The following is a 21189-nucleotide window of genomic DNA, read 5'->3' as shown; positions in this document are numbered from 1 at the left end:
TATATATTATATACAGACTTTATATCTTACTTTTAAACAGAGCTTTTAGTCAGTGGAATTAATTGTCTTTTATTTTGAAAACGTGACAGACCAGACATTGTCAGTCATGTTTGAACCTGTCAGTGTCCTAACCATGGCGACGTTAGATATAGATGAGGCAGAAGATTCTTCACCAGAGACCATGCTCTGATCTGAGGTCTGTGTTTGAAGGTTTAAAGACAGTTTCATTTAGTTTGAAATGTTTGCTGTGTTTACCACGACCACACTTCATCACTGCCTACAAAAAGGAGAAATATTTGATGAGAGGATCTATACTGTGACCACACAAAACACTTTTTAGCCATAACTCAAGACTTCACTCAGCAATTATGACAAGATGGTTCATATGTTATCTGACTCTGGATAAACCTGGATGTAACCTGAAACTAGTCTGAGTGGAGGAGGCAGACAACCGCGAGACGGTGATTCTAGTTTGACCTGTTATTACCTGTGTATGACCTGCTGTAGAGTCAGATCAGTACGTTCTCAGTTTAGAGAAGCTTCTGATGCCCATGTCACAGACATGAAAAACTATGATTATATCTTTTGACCATTGTAGCAGCTGCATGTGGAGAGACATTTTAGTGACGTTTTCTGTCAAAAATAAATGAATTTATAATGAGAAATCCAACATCCCAGTGACCTGCAAACTCTATGTAGAGAGACAGAGCTGCTCAGACGCAGCCGGTGCGAACACAATCCAAAGCAGGTTCTCCTAAGCAGCTCAGCGACAGCAGCCGCCACACACACATGCAACGCAGCCAGTGTGTTCCCGGTGTTACTATCACACACACTCTGACACACACAACCACATGATAATATGCCTAATGGACTACAGATGTGTTCCCAGCCCTTGGCTCTCTGAAGAGCATATAGAGCTATATCGAGTAGAGCTGCCAGATAATCACAGAAACACAACAAGAGAAATGATGCAGACACAAGGTGCAGATGAGAACATTATTCACATGTAAAATAAAAACCTTTCTGGTTTCTATGGGAGCCAACAGTCTGTATATACTGTTAGTGTACATCTGGAGATGGAGCAGAGGAAACATCTGCCAGCATGTAGGAACAAACTTAGAGGTTAGAATGAGGTTATGGCACTCAAACATCAGGCAGCAGGGTTCCCTATGAAGTCTTTACATGCTGCTAGTGTTTTGTGAACTGAATATTACATCATTTTGGGATTGTACAGGACATGTTGTAAAGTGCCCCTTTGAAAAGCAGCTAGAAACAATAGATAGTACAAGTCCTCTCAAAATGTTAATGTTTGATAAGTTGACCATATGCCTTCTTTCCAACCATGTATTTTAAACATTGACTGTACATAAAGGTGGACGTAGCCTCCGTGAGGTCACCCACAGGTTTATGTGGAGCAGGTTTGAAGCTCAGAGCGAGCTGCTCTACCGTCACCATCATGGTGGCAGAAGAGTAACTATCCATACGCACTGCTAACACTAACATGTCATTAATGAATCAGGGTGCTGACATTTGCAGTCTTGGCATAAAGGAATAGTTGAACATTTTGGACAGTACATCTCGTCCTATTCCTCTCCTGTCTGTAAGTTAGATGAGCAATGGATACCACTCTCATGAAGGTGCATGGAGAATGGAGCAGGAGCCAGAAAGCACTGAGCTACAAAAAGACTGGAAGCAGTGAGACCCAGTGTGAATCTGTCAAAAGTGAAAAAGTACACTTAATTACACTTGTTAACTAATTAACACATTGTACGACATCAGTTTAATCTGCACACATATTTTGGATATTTATTTTTTGATTGATTGATTGATTGAATAGAACAGTGACTGGAATTTTCAGGTCTCTTCAAAATTCTCTTGGGGAACGGGACCACAGTAGCTTCCTTTTTTTTTTTTTACTGTTTTTTTGCTGTATTGTGTATTATAATTTTTATATTGGGAACAAGCAGAGGTAAATAAACTTACTCAAAGATGGTGAAGGAGCTGTGGCTGGATGAGGGCAAAATATGACATCACTCATATTATTGGTGTGAAGGTATTTAGTGAAGACAATGTAGACATGTTTGATTCTTTTCAGTTTTATTTGTAAATGCATCTTGGATAGAACAAAGAAAAATATATATAATATATTCATATGTACTGAAATGTTATGTACACATTTAGATTTAAACTAGAAATTTTCACGACCACTGATTTGTCTTAAGATATGTTATCAGAGGAGTCTTTGTGTCTTTCCTGGATGCAGCGATGTACACGTCTGCATATTATATACATACATTCATAGGATGCGATAAAACACCTGTGTTCACACAAGCATGAAAAATTCAAAAATCTTATGTAAGGAATGGTGTACAACGTTGTGCCCTAGCTTGTTGTCACTTTACATACATGAATTACGCATGTACAGCATCGTCACACCCCTACATATTCACAGGGGCGTGACACCCAGAGAAAACAGTGTTCGAGAGCAATTAGGTCGTAGAAAGTGTGTCATGGCCTCAAAAAAGGATGTTGTGACTACGTTTCCCAGAAACTCATTGTCCTGGTAGTTCAGCACCATGGTGTGTGTCCACTGATGTCATCTCAACATAACATACCTGCCGGCTGAGGTCAGGGGCTGTCAGTGTGTCTCCAGTAACAGATGAAGTAGAGCTGAGGCAGCTTTTGTATCAAGTCGTTCAGAAAAATAATAAAATAATTCAAATAATAAGAGCAGATGAGACATTCAGCTCCATGGCTATGCACAGAATGACATTTATGACACCTGCAAATATGGATCACTGAAAGCCTGGGGCCAGTTGCACAAAACACCTTAAATTTTAAGTATAACACTTAAGGTTCAATTTTTACGTAGTTACTTACGTAGTTGCACAGAATCTCTCAGAATTTTCTACTGTTTCCATGGAGACCTATGTTTGCTGGCATCAGCTTGTGATACCTGTTATCACTTTTGGGAAGCTGACAACATTAAAGAAGCGCGTAATGTAGAATCAATTCCTCATCATTAAGGGTATCCACTGAGTTCTCCCACTCTTCATTTTCTTGACGTGTCATCATAAACACACACATGTTGCAGTGAAGACAGAGACAGACTCAGACTTTGGGGAAACTCTTAACTTTAGGTGTTTTGTGCAACTGGCCCCTGATTTCCAAAACCATTTGGCTCTGTGGTGCAGTAAGGCCAGAAAAGTGATAAAAATAGAATACCAGCGAGTAGGTACTAATGATTGCTTAATAAAACAACAAAGACCACTTAACACTGATCAGAAGGCAGATTTAACCGTCACTGTGCGTTTAACGTTGCAGTTGTGTTTCACTTTCTCATTTCCTGTGTTGCTCTGTCACTCTCCATCTTGAGTCTCAGCAGGTTAACAAAGCTGCTGTAAAAGAGTGAGAGGAGTAGGGGTGGGCGATAACACATTTCTTTTCAATCCAACACTAGTTATACAGGGTCAGAACCGCCAACTGATATTGATATTGATACTGATACTTATCAAAAGTGGCTGTATTTTCATGTAGGGGAGAGCAGTGTCATGATTTATGAGGTGTATTCATCATCAATAGCCATCATTTTTGAAGGTTATATTAAGGATTCAAGCCCGGGCCGCTGCAGTAAGGACTGAGCTTCAATGTTGTGCGCTCTGGCAGTTGAGCCACAGAGGCGCTCCGCAGACCATATTCACACAGCGGCCATTTTCCTCTGACGTCAGGCTGAGGGTGGGAAGCCTCTTTAAGCCACTTTCTTGTCTCTGAGTAAATCCTGTGGGAGAACGGCGAAACGGTTGAAAAACTTATTTACCTCACTTTCATTCGACCAAATTGATAAATGGGCAGAAGAATCTGCGAGGATCAAGTTAATGTTATGCATTACACAACATAAATGTCAGAGTTACTAAAGGTGACCAATCAGTTCACTGGCTTGTGCTACTTGTTTCTGATTCTGTTTCACAGTGCCAGGTAATATTCAGTGACAGGCGGGTGACATCGCAGACAGTTCAGTTCTGTTGAGGGCAGCAGTATCACCACTGTCGTGGCACAGGCATAAAAACGAGCCGTCATACAGGTTATCCATTGTCTTTTCAGTTGCTGATCGATCGGGAAGAGGAGACGTGACAACGATTTTTCAGATTCCCAATGTTTACATGAGTCTCAGCACAACAGCTGAGCTTCCCACCCTGAGCATGACCTCAGAGCAATATGGCCGCCGTGCGACTACGGTCTATTGTTGCGCACAACATGACAACAGCAGTGACAAAGACTGGGATGAACTTATTTGTGTTCACGAGAACAGAACAGCGTTTGCTCAGTTCTACTCTGAAATGAGTCCAACATAGAAGAGAGAAAGTGAGACTGGTATCGATCCTTTTGATGAATCGTCAAAAACCAGACGTGGTATCGAACGGATCGATATTTTGGAATTGATCCACCCACCCCCAGAGAGGAGTCCTGGAAGCTTATTGTGACATTTCCCTTATTTTCTTATGCAATCAGTAGTTCATGTTTATGGGGTGCTACAGTTTTCTACCTGTCCATCAACACCAATGACAAATACATTATCCACTTTTTCTGTCAATGAACTGTGGTGCAAGGCAGCAAAAAAAAACTAGGACGAAGCTATCAGAGAGCCCTCGCTGGTCTTTGGACCCTAGGAAGAATAATTATTACTGCGACAGTTGCGGATGGGGATCCCAGTGAACTTCCTAAATGGTGCAGAAGAGGAATGTGCGAGACATTGGCAGCTTTCAGGAAGATAAAAGGCAGTTGTTGTTCTCCAGGTAGAATGGACACAAGGCTATCACCAAATCTATCACGTGATCCGCACTGAATGAAAATCAGTTCATCTCATCTTCTGCTGAGGCAGGAGATAAGGACAGAACAAACATAAGTAGTACAACATACCAAAGTGCCAACAGCAACGACAACCTTCATCTGAATACAGGATGGTAACCGTGGTGACTCACTTTTGTATAATAAATTAGAACAATCCCAGATTGCTGAAATAAGAAAAAAAGGCATTCCTCCGTCACATCACATGTTGATTTTGACTTGATGAGGGCCCAAAGATGTGCACACACATCTGTGCATTCACACTCACACCTCGCTCCTGTGGCTTATGTCTGTACGAGAGTGATCCCAGCGATCCCAGAGATCCCAGAGATCCCAGCGATCCCAGAGATCCCAGCGATCCCAGCGATCCCAGAGATCCCAGCGATCCCAGCGATCCCCAGAGATCCCAGAGATCCCAGCGACCCCAGAGATCCCAGCGATCCCAGCGATCCCAGAGATCCCAGCGATCCCAGAGATCCCAGAGATCCCAGAGATCCCAGCGATCCCAGAGATCCCAGCGATGCGAGCAAGGGTGTCAGTTTGTTGAGCGAACTGTCCGGCTGCTTCGGGGAAAACGGTGGACTTTGATGTGTTTAGACAGGTGGTCACTGCGGGCAAACTTCTTCTCACAGACAGGACACTGGTAGGGCTTGACCCCCGAGTGGGAGCGCCGGTGTCGAGACAGCTCATCCGACCGTGAAAACCTGGGAGAAAGAAGGAGAGACAAAGAGATGTTTTATATTTGATTCACACAAATTGATCTGATAATCTTTAACTCAACAGTATGTATGCTTTTACATCTATTTCTGATTTGTGTGAAATAAATGAAATTAAATGTATAACAAACAGAGGGGGGGGGGGCTGATCTCCCTTTAAGTTCATATGGTTAACATGTTGCATTGGAAAGCTCTGAAATCTTTAGATTTATAGTTATTATCATATATTCAAATTTGGTTAAGGGCTTGTTCAGGACTTGAATCACAGGATTTAGGACTTGAAATTAACTTAGTTTTTCCCAGCCACGATTGAGAATGACTCTGTCCCGCCTCTGGAGAAAGTGGCTGATGAAAGACTAAACGTCCTAATCAAAGGGCTGTCTCAGGTGTGTGTGTCCCGTCAAAGATGATCCTCTCAACTTGTGTCAAACTGTTGTTCGGTTCATGAGGAAACCATTCATCGCGGCTCCTTTGAACAAACAGCTGACATTTGGTGTGACAACTTATCTTGAGAGTAAACATTCTATGTCTGCACTAAGGATATTTTACAACAATCAGCTTGACAATTACCGTGCATTACGGTGCATGATGTAAATCATCCTCACACTGTTATTTGTATTCACTTCTGGCTGACTCTCTGTTTCTCCCAACGCACACGTCTCACTAACACCATTTAACAGCATAATTATCTGTCGCGATCAAGTTTCACAATCTGATGCCTCAACTATCCTGTAGCTCATTTGGACCAGCACAACACCGCAGCAGGGCGGGCATGCCAGGCAAACACTACTTGGCTGGAGCTCCAGGGATGACAGCTCCAGGGCTTCTTCCCAGCAACCTAGTTCTCTGAAACTAACTCTGCATCCCAGATGTTGCTCTGCTCACCATGACAAGATGATGAATTGATATAGTTGCACAGTGTCATTAAGCAACAACATTTAAGGAGCTGTAGTAAAAAAAAAACTGGCTTTCATGTGTAGATACTGTACACCAAGCTCACTGCTCAGGGCGAGAGTAAAGCTGCTGTTGTCACGGACATGATTAAGATATATGGAGACACTGCCAGTAACACTTTCTCCATGCTTACTATGAAACAAGTAACTAACCGGAGCTAGGGTTGCCCCCCTCCCCAGCTTTACCGGGATTGTTTTCTTTTTTGAGCGACTGTCCCGGAAAATTCATATTCTTTCCCGGGACAATTTGTATTTCTGTGAAGATGCACTTCTAATGTAGAATTTCATAGTTTCAGATAAAACCTCATTTGTTTCCTTCTACTGCTTTTCTGTTATCTTCCTGGTTATGTCCACTATGTGTGTCTGTAAACATATGGAAACGGGTACAACAGTCCCCAATATGCAGCAACTGCAGCCCATCCACATCCATGAACCCACGAATTGGGTGACCTGCTGGACTCGTTTTGCTGCATGTCATTCCCCTGATCTCTGTCCCTGCATTTTCTGTCAATCTCTACTATCCTCTCAAAAAAAGTCCAAAAGAATGCCCAAAGAAATCAGTTAAAGCGAGAATCACATCCTGGTGGTTGTCTCCCTCCTCCGTTTATCCAGAGTCAGAGAAAATATGAACCATTTGTGAGAAATTTTGTCATAAAAAAAAAAAAAAGTTTTTTCTAGGTCACACTGACCTTGACCTTTGACTTTTGCAAAATCTAATCGGTTCATCCTTGAGTCCAAGTGAACACTTGTGCCAAATTTGAAGAAATTCCTTCAATGCATTAAGGAGATATCGTGTTCACAAGGCCAAAACCATATTTTGTGAGGTCAATGTTACCTTGACCTTTGACCTTTGACCACCACAATCTAATTTTAATCCTCAAGTCCTAGTGAATGTTTGTGCAAAATTTGAAGAAGTTCCATTGAGGTGTTACTGAGACATATCGATTCTAGCCACAGCTGTTTAAAGTTAACAATAAGTCATTTTCCCTCCATGTTACAAAGACACCAATAGTTACCAACTGTTCGGGTCCTGAATCTTGATAGCATTCAGACAAGTACTTAGATGACTGGAGCCACTGACCTCCTGGGGATATGAGGATGATTCTGATGTCTGTGTTCTCACAATATTCTGAGATAAACTAACCAGCAAAACCATCTACTAAACTTGGGATGAAACATTTGTGGAAGTAACTCTTCCTGGAGGAGACTCTTTGCACTGTAGATGTAGTTAATGTTACACATTTGAATAAAGAGAACCACAGTCACTTCATCTCTTCACCCAGTCATTCCCTCCCTGTTCCTCCCAGTCTCTGTGAGGAACCTTGACCGATCCCTCTCTTCCCTTTCACGCTGTATGGCAGCCTGGACGTTCCTAGCCCACAGTCATGGTTACTATTCAACACTTGGTGTTTGTTCACTCCACTTCCCCACTGCTGTTCCCTTCAAGTGACTGTGTGCAAAACTGAAAATCTCAGTTGCTCTCTGCTGCTCACTCCATTCGCATGCTCCCAGACTTTTCCTGAACTTTTCTTTCTTTTGGTCGGCCCCCTCATTTACCCCATCACATACAGTGGGTTACACACACACTGATTCTCACACACACACACACACACACACACACACACACACACACACATAGACACACACTTCCATCCAAACTAGATCCTGCCTTTTGTGCACAGACAAGAGCCCTTTGTTGGTCAGAACACACAGCCTGGATTACTACTGCACAAATTTCTGCAGCTCCCTCCGTGTATTAGGACACACTTGTGCAGCATTACAAGGACAGGTGGCAGGTTGCCAGGTTGCTTCTATAGTCAAATGGACCAACACAAAGCTTTTATGGGATATTAATGATCGCTCACTAGCTGCATGCAAGAAGAGGGTTTATAAATGATGGAATGATTAAAAGAGAAGGCTTCTCCAAGACTGATCTCTGCGAGCTGTAACACACAGAAGCCAAAATACATCACGGCTGACTGGAGAGGATACTCTTATATAAAGTTATATATACTCTTACTAATGTGTTCATGCACAAGTAAATATAAGCATAGGAAGGGAAACAATCAGCTCAACTCTGGCAACTTAAGACACTTAATGAGCAAAGAAATGATGAAGACATCCAAGTTCTCTCTCTGCCTTTCTCCATTACACACAGCAACTCCCAAATTAGACCTCGCTGCTTTATACTTAGCGTATACAAATACACACACACACACGCACACACATACTGCCCCAGCAACTGCACAGCTGTCGGGGCTCAACAGGAGGTGCCCGTGTTGTGCCCATGTGACTCCAGCCCACATGCTCTGTCCCAGATTTAGTTTACATCCATAAAAAAAAAAAACACACCTGCTATTCTTGCACATCCCAGATATTTCACTGTGCCTGTGTGTGACTGTGCAAGCAAACCCTCCACCTCACATCACTGCAATTAACACTGGGGGCGGCCGCACGCTCCAGGGCTGAGGATGAGAGTTTGTGTCTGACTTTTCCATCACAGATCCTTGACGGACTTTCTGCTTCCACAAACACAAACACAGTACTGGGGTTTATTGGCGTGAACCCTGTTACCGATAATGGCATTTACGTTTTCGGTATGATGGCGCTTTGGGAGGGTGATGAGCTGATGACCCTCTGAGCCTCCCGCACCAGAGCTAACAGATGACCCTAAAGCAACAGCTCAGTTCAAGTGTCAGTGAAAATCTGCGCCACACTGGGTTCCACTGCGCAACATGGCACTGCACAGCACATAGACATGGCCCACTGACATATAATTACTGCTGCTTCCAGAGAGGACACACTAACAAATGTGTGTCTTTTATATAACCCCTCATAAACATAAGTCAAGCCAGTGTTTCCCACAGAATTCTATTTGTGGTGGGAGCTGATGGGGGTGGGAGCTGTTTGCATTTCTAAATAATACTATATAATAGGGACGTCCTGATCTGAGTCATTTAATACTGAGTCCTGACCCCATACTTTGCACAGTGCACACTTCAAATACATTAACGTTATTAAAATCAATCCAATGCATATGCTTGACTGCAGTGCATTAAGAAAAAAGAAAAAACGGAATCTAAGTTGTTCCCTAATGTTTTTGTTATTATTATTTTTAAATCCAAAGTGGAGTCGATCCAGTGCAGTGAGGCTAAAGCAATGACATTGAGTAAATGTCTGTGGTAAAGCCAAAAGCAGTCACATCTGATAAAAGACCTCGTAGGTGGGGCAGTGTCTGAAATGTAGTGCCTAGAGGGGAGGGTGTACCGCCGCTCCAAAAAGACAGTGAGAACCAGTATTTTCTACCACAGCGATGGGCCGGTCATCCATCCAACGACCCGCTCTGTAACCTTTTAGTCGTTGTTGCTATCTCTTTAAAAGTGTCCTCCAGTGTGTGTTGCTTCAGTGCAGCCTTTGCCTTAATTACCTCAGTGAACTCACTGTATTATACTACTATAATTTCAGTATTGTAATACTGGAAGGGAGGGAGGGAGGGAGGGAGACGGAGAGGAAGACAGAGAGGGAGACGGAGAGGGAGAGGGATATTGAGATAGAGAGAGAGAGAGAGAGAGAGAGAGAGAGAGAGTGTGTATATTGTATTTTATTGTACAATATTAAAATCTAAATCTGTATTAAATCTGTATTAAATCTGAATTTGAATGGGGGGGTAACAGCAGTACAATGAAATAAGATTTTACTGATTTGAAATAATAAGAAAAAAATTGTCTATAAAAAAATCACTATATGGCGATCAATGTTGATATTGGGGCAGACCGCCACAAATAAATCAGTGTTTGGGAAACACTGGAAGGTCTTAGACTCATCCTCTAAGATCACGTCAAAGGCTGCAGTGAATAGTAACTTTGCATGGGCAGAGATCTTTCTGTGTCTGATGTGGTCAGCCAGTGGCCTGCATGTTGACATGTATGTAGAAACACATTAATTCACACTTCCCTCCCCAGTACCCACCTCCATCCACAGTCCTGCCAGTTACAGGCGAAAGGCTTCTCCCCCGTGTGCCTCCTCAGGTGGGCCTTCAGGTGGCTGCTCTTGGTGTACATCTTGCTGCAGCCAGGAAAAGTGCATTTGTGCATTTTGATAAGATCCGACACAGGATTCTTCTGGAACTTTTGACCTCCGGCAAAAATCCCTGATCCCTGGCTGTCTGAGCCATCCCCAAGCCCCAGAGGTTTGGCTGCAATGGGGACGGGAGCAATGCGTACAAACTTGGAGGAGACATTGAGGTTAGGGGAGGGCAGGATGTGAGGAACCAGCGCGAAGGTCTGACCTTGGATGTTGACCAGTAGCTGCGCAATTTTGATGTCTGAGGCTCGGGGAGATGGTGGGGGCTGGGCTACCGGGGTAACAGGAGCTACTGTGGTCTCCTGCTTGATCTGAAGGGGCTGAATCTGTAGGATGACTGGCATCCCACTACTGCTGGTGCCACTGTCTGCTGTTGAAGGTTTGTTGGCTTCTGTGCTGGAGTGGTGTGTGGGGTTAACTGATGTAGCTTTGGTCTCACTGGAGGCAGCAGTGCTGGCGGTGGGGACAGTTTGGTCTGAGTACTTGGCTTCTGGTTCTAGCTTACGCTCAGAGGACGCCTCCATGCACCACTTCAGGCCGACCTCTAGACCAAGCCCTTCCTCCGCTCCCACCTCCAACTCTGGGCAGCCCTCTTGGATCTCCTGCTTCATTGTCACCACCTCCATATTCTCCTCTAGGAATTCTTCAATCTCCTCCAGAGTGGGCTGAAACCCCCCAAGTGGTTCCTCTGTCTCCACATTGGACCAGTTGAGGTAATCAATATTTTCCTCCTTTACAGGCCCACGTTTGGCAGGCTCATCTCTCCATGAGTCGCAGAGGAAAGTCGATAATGGTGAGGGTGCCACAGAGCCTGCCAGGACACCTCCTAGAGAGGCCTGGGACAGCAGGTGGTCCAGGATGCTGTCCTGGCTCTCAGCACTGGAGTTGCTGCCATAGCTGGAGCTGAGCACCTGGGAGTCCGGGCTGGAGCAGGAACGAGGGCTGGACAGTTCACTCAGGTCGTCCTCTGAAAGTGGTGATGGCATCACCTGGTAGGAGCCCAGATCTGTCACCATGTCAGACAGCCGGTGTGCCGGTGGAGAGCCACTGTACGGAAGACAAGTCTCCTCGCTCACTGGGAAGTTATCTACCATCCCTGGCTAGTGCCAAACCTCTGTCTCTTGTTGGACTTAGAGTTTGTGTTTTGGATGATTTGTAAGAGATAAATTCCTTGTGTGGCTGGAAAAGTCAGGTCAAACAAACTCAGGTCACCAAGGTCACACTTCCCATTCGGGTGAGAACTGAATCACCTGGTGTTCACTCTCAGATTGGAAAAAGTAAACGTTGGGGAAACACTCTTGCAATCCAAGGTCTTCAGCCAGGGCACAGAATGTCTACATAAAAAAACATAACAGACAGAGAGAGGTCTGTTAATCTTCACCCCACATGTGCCGACTGCTCAAATTCAAAACAATATGGTCTGACTTTAACAGAGAGGGCTTTAGGTGATTCTATATCTCTTGGAAAATGCATGATAAGTTTGCCTGTATGTATGAGATGCTATTCACAGTCTGTCAAAGACAAATCTAAAGTGCTGCAGCAGCATTTTAGATTTTCTAGTTGATATTTTACTGTAGCTGTCATTAAAGAGATGAAGTGGAGTCACTGTGGTTCAGTAAGTTCACCCGGCTGTCCTTACCCTTGGACACGACCCATAGGAGCGTACCAGCAGCAGGCATACCAGACCTTTGTCGTCATAGTAACAATAATATAACCTGTGGAAGTGTACTAGCGGCAGGCGTACCAGACTTTCATCAACATGGTAACAATAATAAAGACATGGGAAAGGTTGTGGAAAGGTCACAATTTGGTTAGGTTTAGGGAAATATCATGGTTTGGTTTAAAATAAATACTTGGTCGCCATGGTTACAATAAATCACATGCAATTCAGGTTGTGAAACAGTCATGGATAAGACACGCTGACTAGGGATGATTCAGAATATTTTTTGCCTTTGTTATATCAGTCTCACACACTTGGTAAAAGTTCCACACAGCCGACATGTTGTTTTGTTTTAGTGGCCTGTCGCACACCGGCACACTGAATAATGTGGGAGGTGGGACGACACTACACAGCACACAGCGCTTCTCTCAGCCGCAGACACCAGAGTATTAACCACAGCTGACCGGTTTGACGTCACTCACAGGTTTCTGAGTCTTTTGAAGCTCAGAGTGAGCTGCTCCACCATCACCATCTGGCCACTACCTGACTCCGCCCCTAACTCTGGGCTAATCCAGCTAGCCAAGGAAACCATGCATATCGGCTTGTGGCAGGCATACATCACCTGTCACTCAATTATTCAGAACTTTAAGTCTTAATAAAATGTAAACAGGTGAGTTGTATAAACAGGTGTCATTAAGGAGGAAATTAGCTCTAGAGACCAAAACCGTTTTTGTACCAGGCTGTAAACATGTTTATTTCTGCTGTAAAGTTCAGTCAGACTTTCTTGGGCATTTTTATGGTATAAATTATTTTGTCCTGTAATATTGTATTATTATGTTCATTATTATGTATATTTTGTACTGACTTTTCACATAATGTGGTGGCTTTACTTTCTTATATGTTCATGTATTAGTCTACAGCTTTCACATATTGACTCCATGGTCATCTTCTATGGTAACAGCAGTGATTTTATCATCATCATATCTTTATGGTTATTTCTTATATTGTTTAACTTCATACTTCTTTACCTCCTTATTGTGATTGTTTCTCAACAACCTTATCTCTTATTATGGTGGCCAGGTTAAACACAGTCTGTAACTTCGGCCTCTAGGTGTCTCTCAATCTAAACAATAATAAAAGACAGCGTTGGGCTACATCATGAAATAGCGTGGGATCATGGGAGTTGTTGTCTTCACCATCATTACCATAAGCTCCTCCCGGTTTGGATTACTTCAGTGTCAGTGGTTCAGGAAATCAAACAGACCCAGTGACTCTAACCATTAAAAATACTGAATGAAGCAGTTTGACATTAAAAGTCAGTGTTTGAGCGACGCTGAACAGAGGACAGAGACTCAGGGAAGAGTTGGAGCTGAGATTGATGCTAACCTTTGTTTGATTGTTTCTCTGATAACTTATGAAGCAGACGTTCAGCAGGTTTTTACCAGCAGCTGGATTATCCACAGAGGTGTCCTCCTCTCCATAACAAACACACCAGGGGATTAAAACCGGTAAAAAACACTCAGAAAAATCAGACATATTCCGTCTCCAGCAGCTGGGAGCTGAGCTGTCTAACATTTCCTCAGCTTGTTTCTCTGATAACTTCAGATCCAGACGTCTGACGACTAAAATATAGAGCTGAAAACCACCAAGGTGTAAAAGGTGTATGTGGCTTAAAACTAGATAAAAGTCAATGCTGAGCTTCTGTCAGACAAACACACTGACACATGATCACAGATGATATGATGTCACTGACAGGAGACCAATGACACAGAGCGTTACCATGACTAAGAGACTAAACCAGATTTCTCTGGTTTGAGAATTGATGGAAACATTTGGGAAAATGTAAGAACACAACTCAACAACATGTAGAACACAGGTCTAGTCGTGGATGTGGAAAAGTTACAGATTATAATTTTATGTGTGTATGTATATATATATATATATATATATATATATATATGTAAAAGGTAACATTTATATATATATATATATATATATATATATATATATACATACATTTGATATCAAATTTATATATATAATTGATATTATAATCAGGCTATACGTTTGGACTTATAGATCAGTGGGCTATATCTGTTTCATGTATCAAAATGAGAGTATACAGTTCAACTTTATCATGTTTTTTTTAATGTCCACCATAGACTTTATAAATAGGTTATTTTCCTTGAACAGGGAGCGCCGGTCACACTCACTTCCCCCCTCTTCTACCCGCCCACCTCTATCGCCTCCTCCCTTTCCAGGGGCCCCTGTATGGTCTCAGTGACCGAGAGTAAACCCAGCCAGAGGAAGAAAAAAAAAAGTTAACATTATTATCAGAAAACACGGCAGGGGGCAGTCGGCAGCGGCGTGGCTCCTCTGCTGCATGCATAAATCACCTGGCTGCTTGTTTACGGGACAATAAAAGTGACTCAATCGGTCACATCGCTGCCACAAGAATCCGGGAAGACGAATGTTTTACACATCAGTGGATGCACTGGATGCAGAGTTATTGCCGCATTACTAAGAGCAGGCACATTTCTATGCATTGCACATATGTTCACGGAGAGGTGAGCTTGGATGAGTGCATTCTTATAGGCTTAGGAACTAAGATGTGTAGTTACAATTAATACAACTCATTTAAATGATAACTCTTTTCATTTGCATAATGATCTGCTCCACACCATCTGGTCTTGCAGAACTTTCAATTCCCCTCACATGCTGCAAACAGGAGAGCAAAACTCAAAATTCATTCATTTGCACCGTGTTGTTAAACTGCCGCAGAGATACCGAGTGATCCACCACATGCTATAGGACCGTGTGCTGTGTTTTCCTGCCAGTCGCCTGCGCACTTTTTCACGCATGAGTTGGCGCGCGTCTCCGCTCCCAACGTAAACATGTTTTCGTCCAGCGCCGCTGCAGCATATGGCAGCGAGCAGAGACGCGCGCCCTGCAGCCCTGAAGCCACGAATAGAGAAAATAAACCTCCAGACTCACCGTGTTCCCTCAGAGTAAAGACACGTCCGGGGCAAACGGCGCGGGGAGGATGGCTTTTATCCGCAGTCTATTCCCACAGCAGGATTTGTCCTTGAGACGCGCCATTCAGCAGCAGCAGAGATCGACTGGACTGTGTGCGCTCACTGAGTTGTATTATATGACTGTCACATGACTGCCAGTGTGTTATAGGGTTACTGTAGTAAGAAATAAGAGGCTGCTGCCGAAGGCTCGTCCCCGCTCTGCAGCCTCATTGGACGGATGCGGTGGGACGGAGGCGGGTCGCTCGGTCTGTCAGTCAGAGGTTCTGCTGCGTGCAACAACATGTGGGAAGCAGAGTTGTAAACGGTTATCACGATAAACAACAACCACGGAGGAAGTGATAGTAGTGGGTCAGTGGAAGACAGATCACCTGTAATGTTTTCATGAGGTGCATAACATATCATTCATGATTTTGTGATTAATCTGACACGTGTGAGATTGAGGTGGAGTTTTATTTATTTATTATTTTTTGTTTGTTTTAGTAAAAGCATGAGAATCAACATCAGGAAATACAACAGCACATAAAAATCATAATTTAAATGATATAGGTGAAAACAGGCGAAAATGAAAGGGGTGAAAATGTAAAAGGATCGATTGTTTAAAGAAAAATAAATAAATAAAAAAATAAACAACACAACCAATTAACTGCGCTAACCGTTCTGATCCGTCTGCTAGTCTCTGGTTCTGGTCTCAACAGACTCCTCATCTGAGTCTGAGTCTGGGTCTGACTGAGGCTCAAACATGTGGCTGAGTCTCTCTGATGTTTCCTCCTCTGACCATCTTGATGCTCTCTGCTCTTTCACCTGTCCACCTGGAGCAAGCAGGTGGTGGGCGGGGCTCAAGGCCTGATCCACGTTTTCAATCAGGAAGTGTGTGTGTGTGGTGTTTTGGTGTTAAACATGCTATCCATGCTAATACATATACAACTTAATTGCCATACATATTTCAGGTCTTGTTGAGTCTGACCACCATGTGGTTCAGAGCCTTCAGCCGTGCAGCCTCTCGACTCTGGAACTCTCTTAAGACATCTGAAATATTGACTCGCTTCCTATTTTCAAATTCCCACATAAAAACACACCTGTTCCTGAACATTTAATCATATTTATTTTTATGCCATTATATTAATTTTGTATTTTATGCCTTGTACTTGCTATATTATTTTTCACTGTGTGTTGTAAAGTGTCTTTCAGTGCCTTGAAAGGCACCTCTAAATAAAATTACTATCATTTATTATTACTAAAAGTTATATATTATACATTTAAGTCCAAAATTATTTTTTTTCATAACCTAAAAATCAAAATTCCACTCACTCACTTTTTCCACGTGGAAAGAAACAGCAATGACTGCATGACTCTCAGCCTTGCACAATTACAGAGGATCTTGTAATCTGAGGTTAGTGGAGTTATAGGTCGGTAAGACTGTAACTGTAATCCTGTACACACTGTGCGTACATTTTTAAAAATTATTTAGTTTGTTTTCTTAACATCCTGTCTCGAAAATAAAATTGTGACAACGGGAGATCCTGTCTTATTGTTTGGCTTCTAGATTCAAGAGGAGAGCAGGAGATAAAGGAGGAGGATGTTGTGATACTGCAGATGTGGAGCACTAATGAACATCCATCATGACGTTCAGACACAGAATGAACTTCATATAGATCAGAACACTATTTCATCTTATTGTCTCGTGGTTTTTTGGTTGTTTATTGTAGCAGCTTGGTTTGGTCTTGATGTTGCATGTTGTTATTATTATCTTTAGTAGTTATTTAGGCAACTGTTCTTATGATGATGATGATGCTGAATGAGGGAATCTGTTGCTTCATGTCGACTCTTATTGCACGCTTCTCAGGGATATTCAATATAGTACATAATAGTTTATTGTAGCCTGTTATTTAGCTGCTGCTGTTGTTATTCAGGCCTGTTGGTCTTTGAAGTGAATGTATTAGGCTGATCAGTTTTATTGTGGTGTTGTGTCATAACTTTAGCACTAGAATACCAAATCAGTCTCTCTCTCTCTCTCTCTCTCTCTCTTGCTCGCTCACTTGTTCGATGAGTAGACATATATGTGTGTGTGTGTGTGTGTGTGTGTGTGTGTGGGGGGGGAAACCTAAAGGTAGTCTACAAGCACACAGGCAGTTCCGTGTGTACTATGAAGTGTAGTTCTACCGGCGCTACTGAGTAAGATCCACATAATCGTGGATCCGCAGCAGTTTGCAGCAGGATAGTGAGTGGTAAGTGTTTGCTCTGACTGCATGGCAAGCGAGTCATTGCTTCCTGGTAGACAAGCAGAGTACAGAATATGTTACAGTAACTGGATGTTATTAGGCCTACCATGTTGTGCAGCGGGCAGGGCAGCATGTCTGGCTGATCCCACTTGACCTCTTAATCCAGCCATCAAACAGCTGGAGCCAAAATCCATGAGACTGTGCCTGCGCGGGGGGGGGGGGGGGGGGGGGGGCCTAGCTCACAGATTATAGGCTTGGTCCGGAGGAATGGAAATGCTGCTGATTCGAGGATTAGCCACTTTGCCCTACTTCTTCCTCTCTGTCTCTGTCTCCCAAGGGTCGTGTACAAGCTCCTGATTTCAGATTGTAGATGTTGAAAACGGGTTCCAGTTTCCCTCCAGAGATGCTACAAGCCTGATGAGGAGATAGCAGAAGAGACACCAGTTCATATAATTACTTTTACTTTTATTTTAACTTTTTACTCAACAGCTTTCCATGTGGCTCAAATTAGCCACACTTAGTGCTAATAGAGAAACTTGACCTTTTTGATCCTTTAAAACCATGAATTACACATTTTATTGTTATTTCTATTTACGTCCCTTCTCTGGATACTCACTCCTCATTGGTCATCAGGTCTTGCTCTATGCAGCTCTCTAGAGGTATTGCCTCTGGTACAACTCTACCCTGTTGGCCACACACCTTGTTAACTCTCCACTTTCCATACCTGTTCCTCATGGTGTAAACGTCCAGCGCCCCACTCAGACCTGTATGACTTAGTAGTATCAATAGTAATAATAACACTTACTTACAATACTTCCTTTCTTGTGGTTGCTAAGAGTTGGGCAGTTTGTGTAATGAACATAATTAGGTAATTATTAGAAGGTTGGAAAGAGGCAATACACAAGAACGACACTTGGGACAGATTATAGATTATATACTCAAGATTATGTGTGTGTGTGTATATATATATTTTTTTTTTTTTACACTATATATATATATATATATATATATATGTGCGTGTGTGTGTGTTACAAGAAAGGTGAACGACCCGGCAAGTCTGTGCAACAAGTGGAGGTGAAGGACACTGGAGCATGAAAGAACCTAAACGACTCTTGAGAGAGAGAGAGAGAGAGAGAGGGAGAAAGACAGAGAGAGAGAGAACAGAAATAACATGTAATTGACATTTGACTTTTCCTGACTCTTCACTACTCAAACCCCAGATTGTAAAGTAGCAGCTAGGTGAGATAAAGTAGGTGAGATTAATCTGTATCCATGAAATCCCTGTTTTTTTAGTATGTTTGTGTTCTGTCTATTTGCATGTTGCAGTGTGTTGAGCTCTCAGGGCCACCGTAGTATGGCCATAGAGCTAGACAGATGTTTTACAGATGGATGACAATAGATTTGAATAGGTGACAGTGTATATGCTGTGCATAAAATATATTGCATGAAAATAATGTGTGTTGGTGACAGTTAGCATGCAACCTCATTTATGGTCGTTGTGACCAAGCTCATGTAGTGGGGTCAAGAGGTCACAGAGGTAGGTGGCAGGTTGAGACTCAATGGGCAACAAGGAAACAAATTATTACAATAACTCTGTAATATCCCTAATACTCATTTATGAAATATTATTATTATTCACACTGTCACTATAATATTCCTAAAATATCCTTATGAGGGTTTATGCCAATAATGTATATTAAAGCTTGCATCATAGCTAGGTGGTGCCCTGTATATAGAAGCCATGTGGACTTGGACGCCATCTTGTGGTTCATAGTACTGTTTTTTGTTTGTTTGTTTTTTTTTGGATTTGAATGAAGTGACTGTTTACACAGGGAGGGGGCACTCTTCATCCCACCACAGTCTGAGAGGCCTTCAGTGTCAGTGGAAGGAAAGTCAGACCAAAAATACCTTGCAACACATTTGTCCCCTAAAGGAATGTGGATAAAGGACAGTATGAACAAGGACTTATGGGAAATGTGGTCTAAATTCTGAGATTTACAAGCACTGATAATAACGCTCATGTAAGATAACAGTGACCACATTTCTGTAAACTATTCTAACAATATAAAAGTGTCACAATTATGATCACCTCTCTTCTATTACCTTCATGCTTTCTCCCCATTACTCTTTAGTCAGTGTGTATTATAAGTAACATGTTGTGGCATTATTTGTTTTTATTTATTATATTGTATATATTTATTTTATAACATGTTTTAATTTATTTGACCAAGGACAAGATTAAAATAGCCTTCTTTGCTAACTCTGGTTTATTTACAGTTCTTTCTATGCTGTTGATCAATTATTGTAATAAAAACAAATATAATAATAAACAGGGGAAACTGCTTATAGTGATCACATACACATGTATATGTAACAATCAGACACAACATTAACACTAATTATCAGTTTTAATGTTGTGGCTAATCAGTGTAAATCAGGACAAAAGCTTTGTGTGCGACTGTCTCAGCAGTGCTCCGTCAATCACACCTTTATGGAAAAATGTTTCGACGGGAGCCACTTTGAGTAACAGCCCACTCTGAGGTGGCAAATGGTTTTTAAAGGACTCTGAGTCCTGAGAACGTGGGAAAAGATTCTCTGGTCAAACACTATGTCCAGTGAAAATCAGGCACAGCTATTCGCCTGGCTAATACCATCCCTACAGCGAAGTGTGGTGGTGGCAGCTCATGCTATGGCAGTGCTTCCCAGCGACAGGGGAAGGAGACTGGTCAGAATTGAGGGAAGGATGAATGCAGCCAAACCCGAGTTCCTTGAAGAAAACCTGCTCCAGAGCGCAAGCAATCTGAGACTGGGACAGAGGTTCACCATTCAGCACACCATTCAGCACGACAATGACCCAAAGCATACACCCAAAAAATGTTGGAATGGCTTTCTCTGACTGCCCTTGAGTGGGCCAGCCAAAGTGCAGACTTCAGACCTGAAGATGGAAGTTCACAAACTCTTCACGTCCAATCTAATGAAGCAGGGGAGGACGTGTGAGTGCAAAGCTTGTAGAGACTTACCCAGAAGACTCGAAACTGTAATTGCTGTCAAAGGGGTTCTACACAGTACTGAACGAAGGAGAGACTTCAGGACTAGTACAAGTAGTTCATACTTAAAAATTTGCAACCATTTCTAAAAACATGTTTTTATTTTGTTATCCTGGATTATTGAATGGAGACTGATGAGCAAAAACAGCGATTGTACTCATTTATAATTAAATCTACAACACAAGGAGCAAAAAGTGAATATTTTCTGACTGTATCTGCTCAAGATGGGAACACTATATATTGACTTCATACATATTTACATGTATTTACTACATATATCTTTTCATTATTGCATATCATGTTGGTCACAGGTAAACAAGACTGTCTTAAAAACTGTTAGGACACTTCACAAACTTAATGTCCTGGAGAGGAAATCACTGCAATACCACCATTGTTATTTATTTGTTAAATATAAAAATGTTAAGCTTCGACAACTTCTTCCTGTATTCAGATGTGTGTTCAGGGTGTTTGATAATGATGCTCCTCCAAGTCAATCACCTTTGTTCAACTCTGCTCTGAGCAACTGAGCAGAGCTTCAAGGGCAGATTGTAGCATGTCTAAACGAGGCTTCACCTTTGCACAATCCGCCTTTTCCATCCATTTTCTTCTGCTTATCGAGGGTCGGGTCGTG

The 21189-nt window shown here is 42.5% G+C and overlaps 1 protein-coding gene across 1 annotated transcript; it reads right to left on the bottom strand.

The window, feature by feature from the left end:
• Positions 1–2080: 2080 nt before the first annotated feature.
• LOC130161295 (Krueppel-like factor 15) lies at positions 2081–15467 on the bottom strand. Its single transcript, XM_056364501.1, has 3 exons — positions 15252–15467; positions 10484–11931; positions 2081–5549 (listed from the first exon to the last, which is right to left on the bottom strand). Exons 2-3 carry the CDS (start codon positions 11689–11691, stop codon positions 5381–5383), a joined length of 1377 nt encoding a protein of 458 aa, XP_056220476.1. The 5' UTR covers positions 11692–11931; positions 15252–15467; the 3' UTR covers positions 2081–5380.
• Positions 15468–21189: the final 5722 nt, after the last annotated feature.

This window comes from Seriola aureovittata, chromosome 2 (genome assembly GCF_021018895.1).
Source record: "Seriola aureovittata isolate HTS-2021-v1 ecotype China chromosome 2, ASM2101889v1, whole genome shotgun sequence".
NCBI lineage: Eukaryota > Metazoa > Chordata > Actinopteri > Carangiformes > Carangidae > Seriola > Seriola aureovittata.
Note: the sequence above shows the minus strand (reverse complement) of the source record. Positions and strands in the feature narration are given on the sequence as shown.

Excerpts from the sequence above, each read along its gene's own strand:
- LOC130161295 (XM_056364501.1), bottom strand. The coding sequence starts at position 11,691 with ATGGTAGATAACTTCCCAGTGAGCGAGGAGACTTGTCTTCCGTACAGT. Across the intron at positions 5,550-10,483 it reads TGGCAGGACTGTGGATGGAG|GTTTTCACGGTCGGATGAGC; the intron begins GTGGGTACTGGG and ends TCTTTCTCCCAG.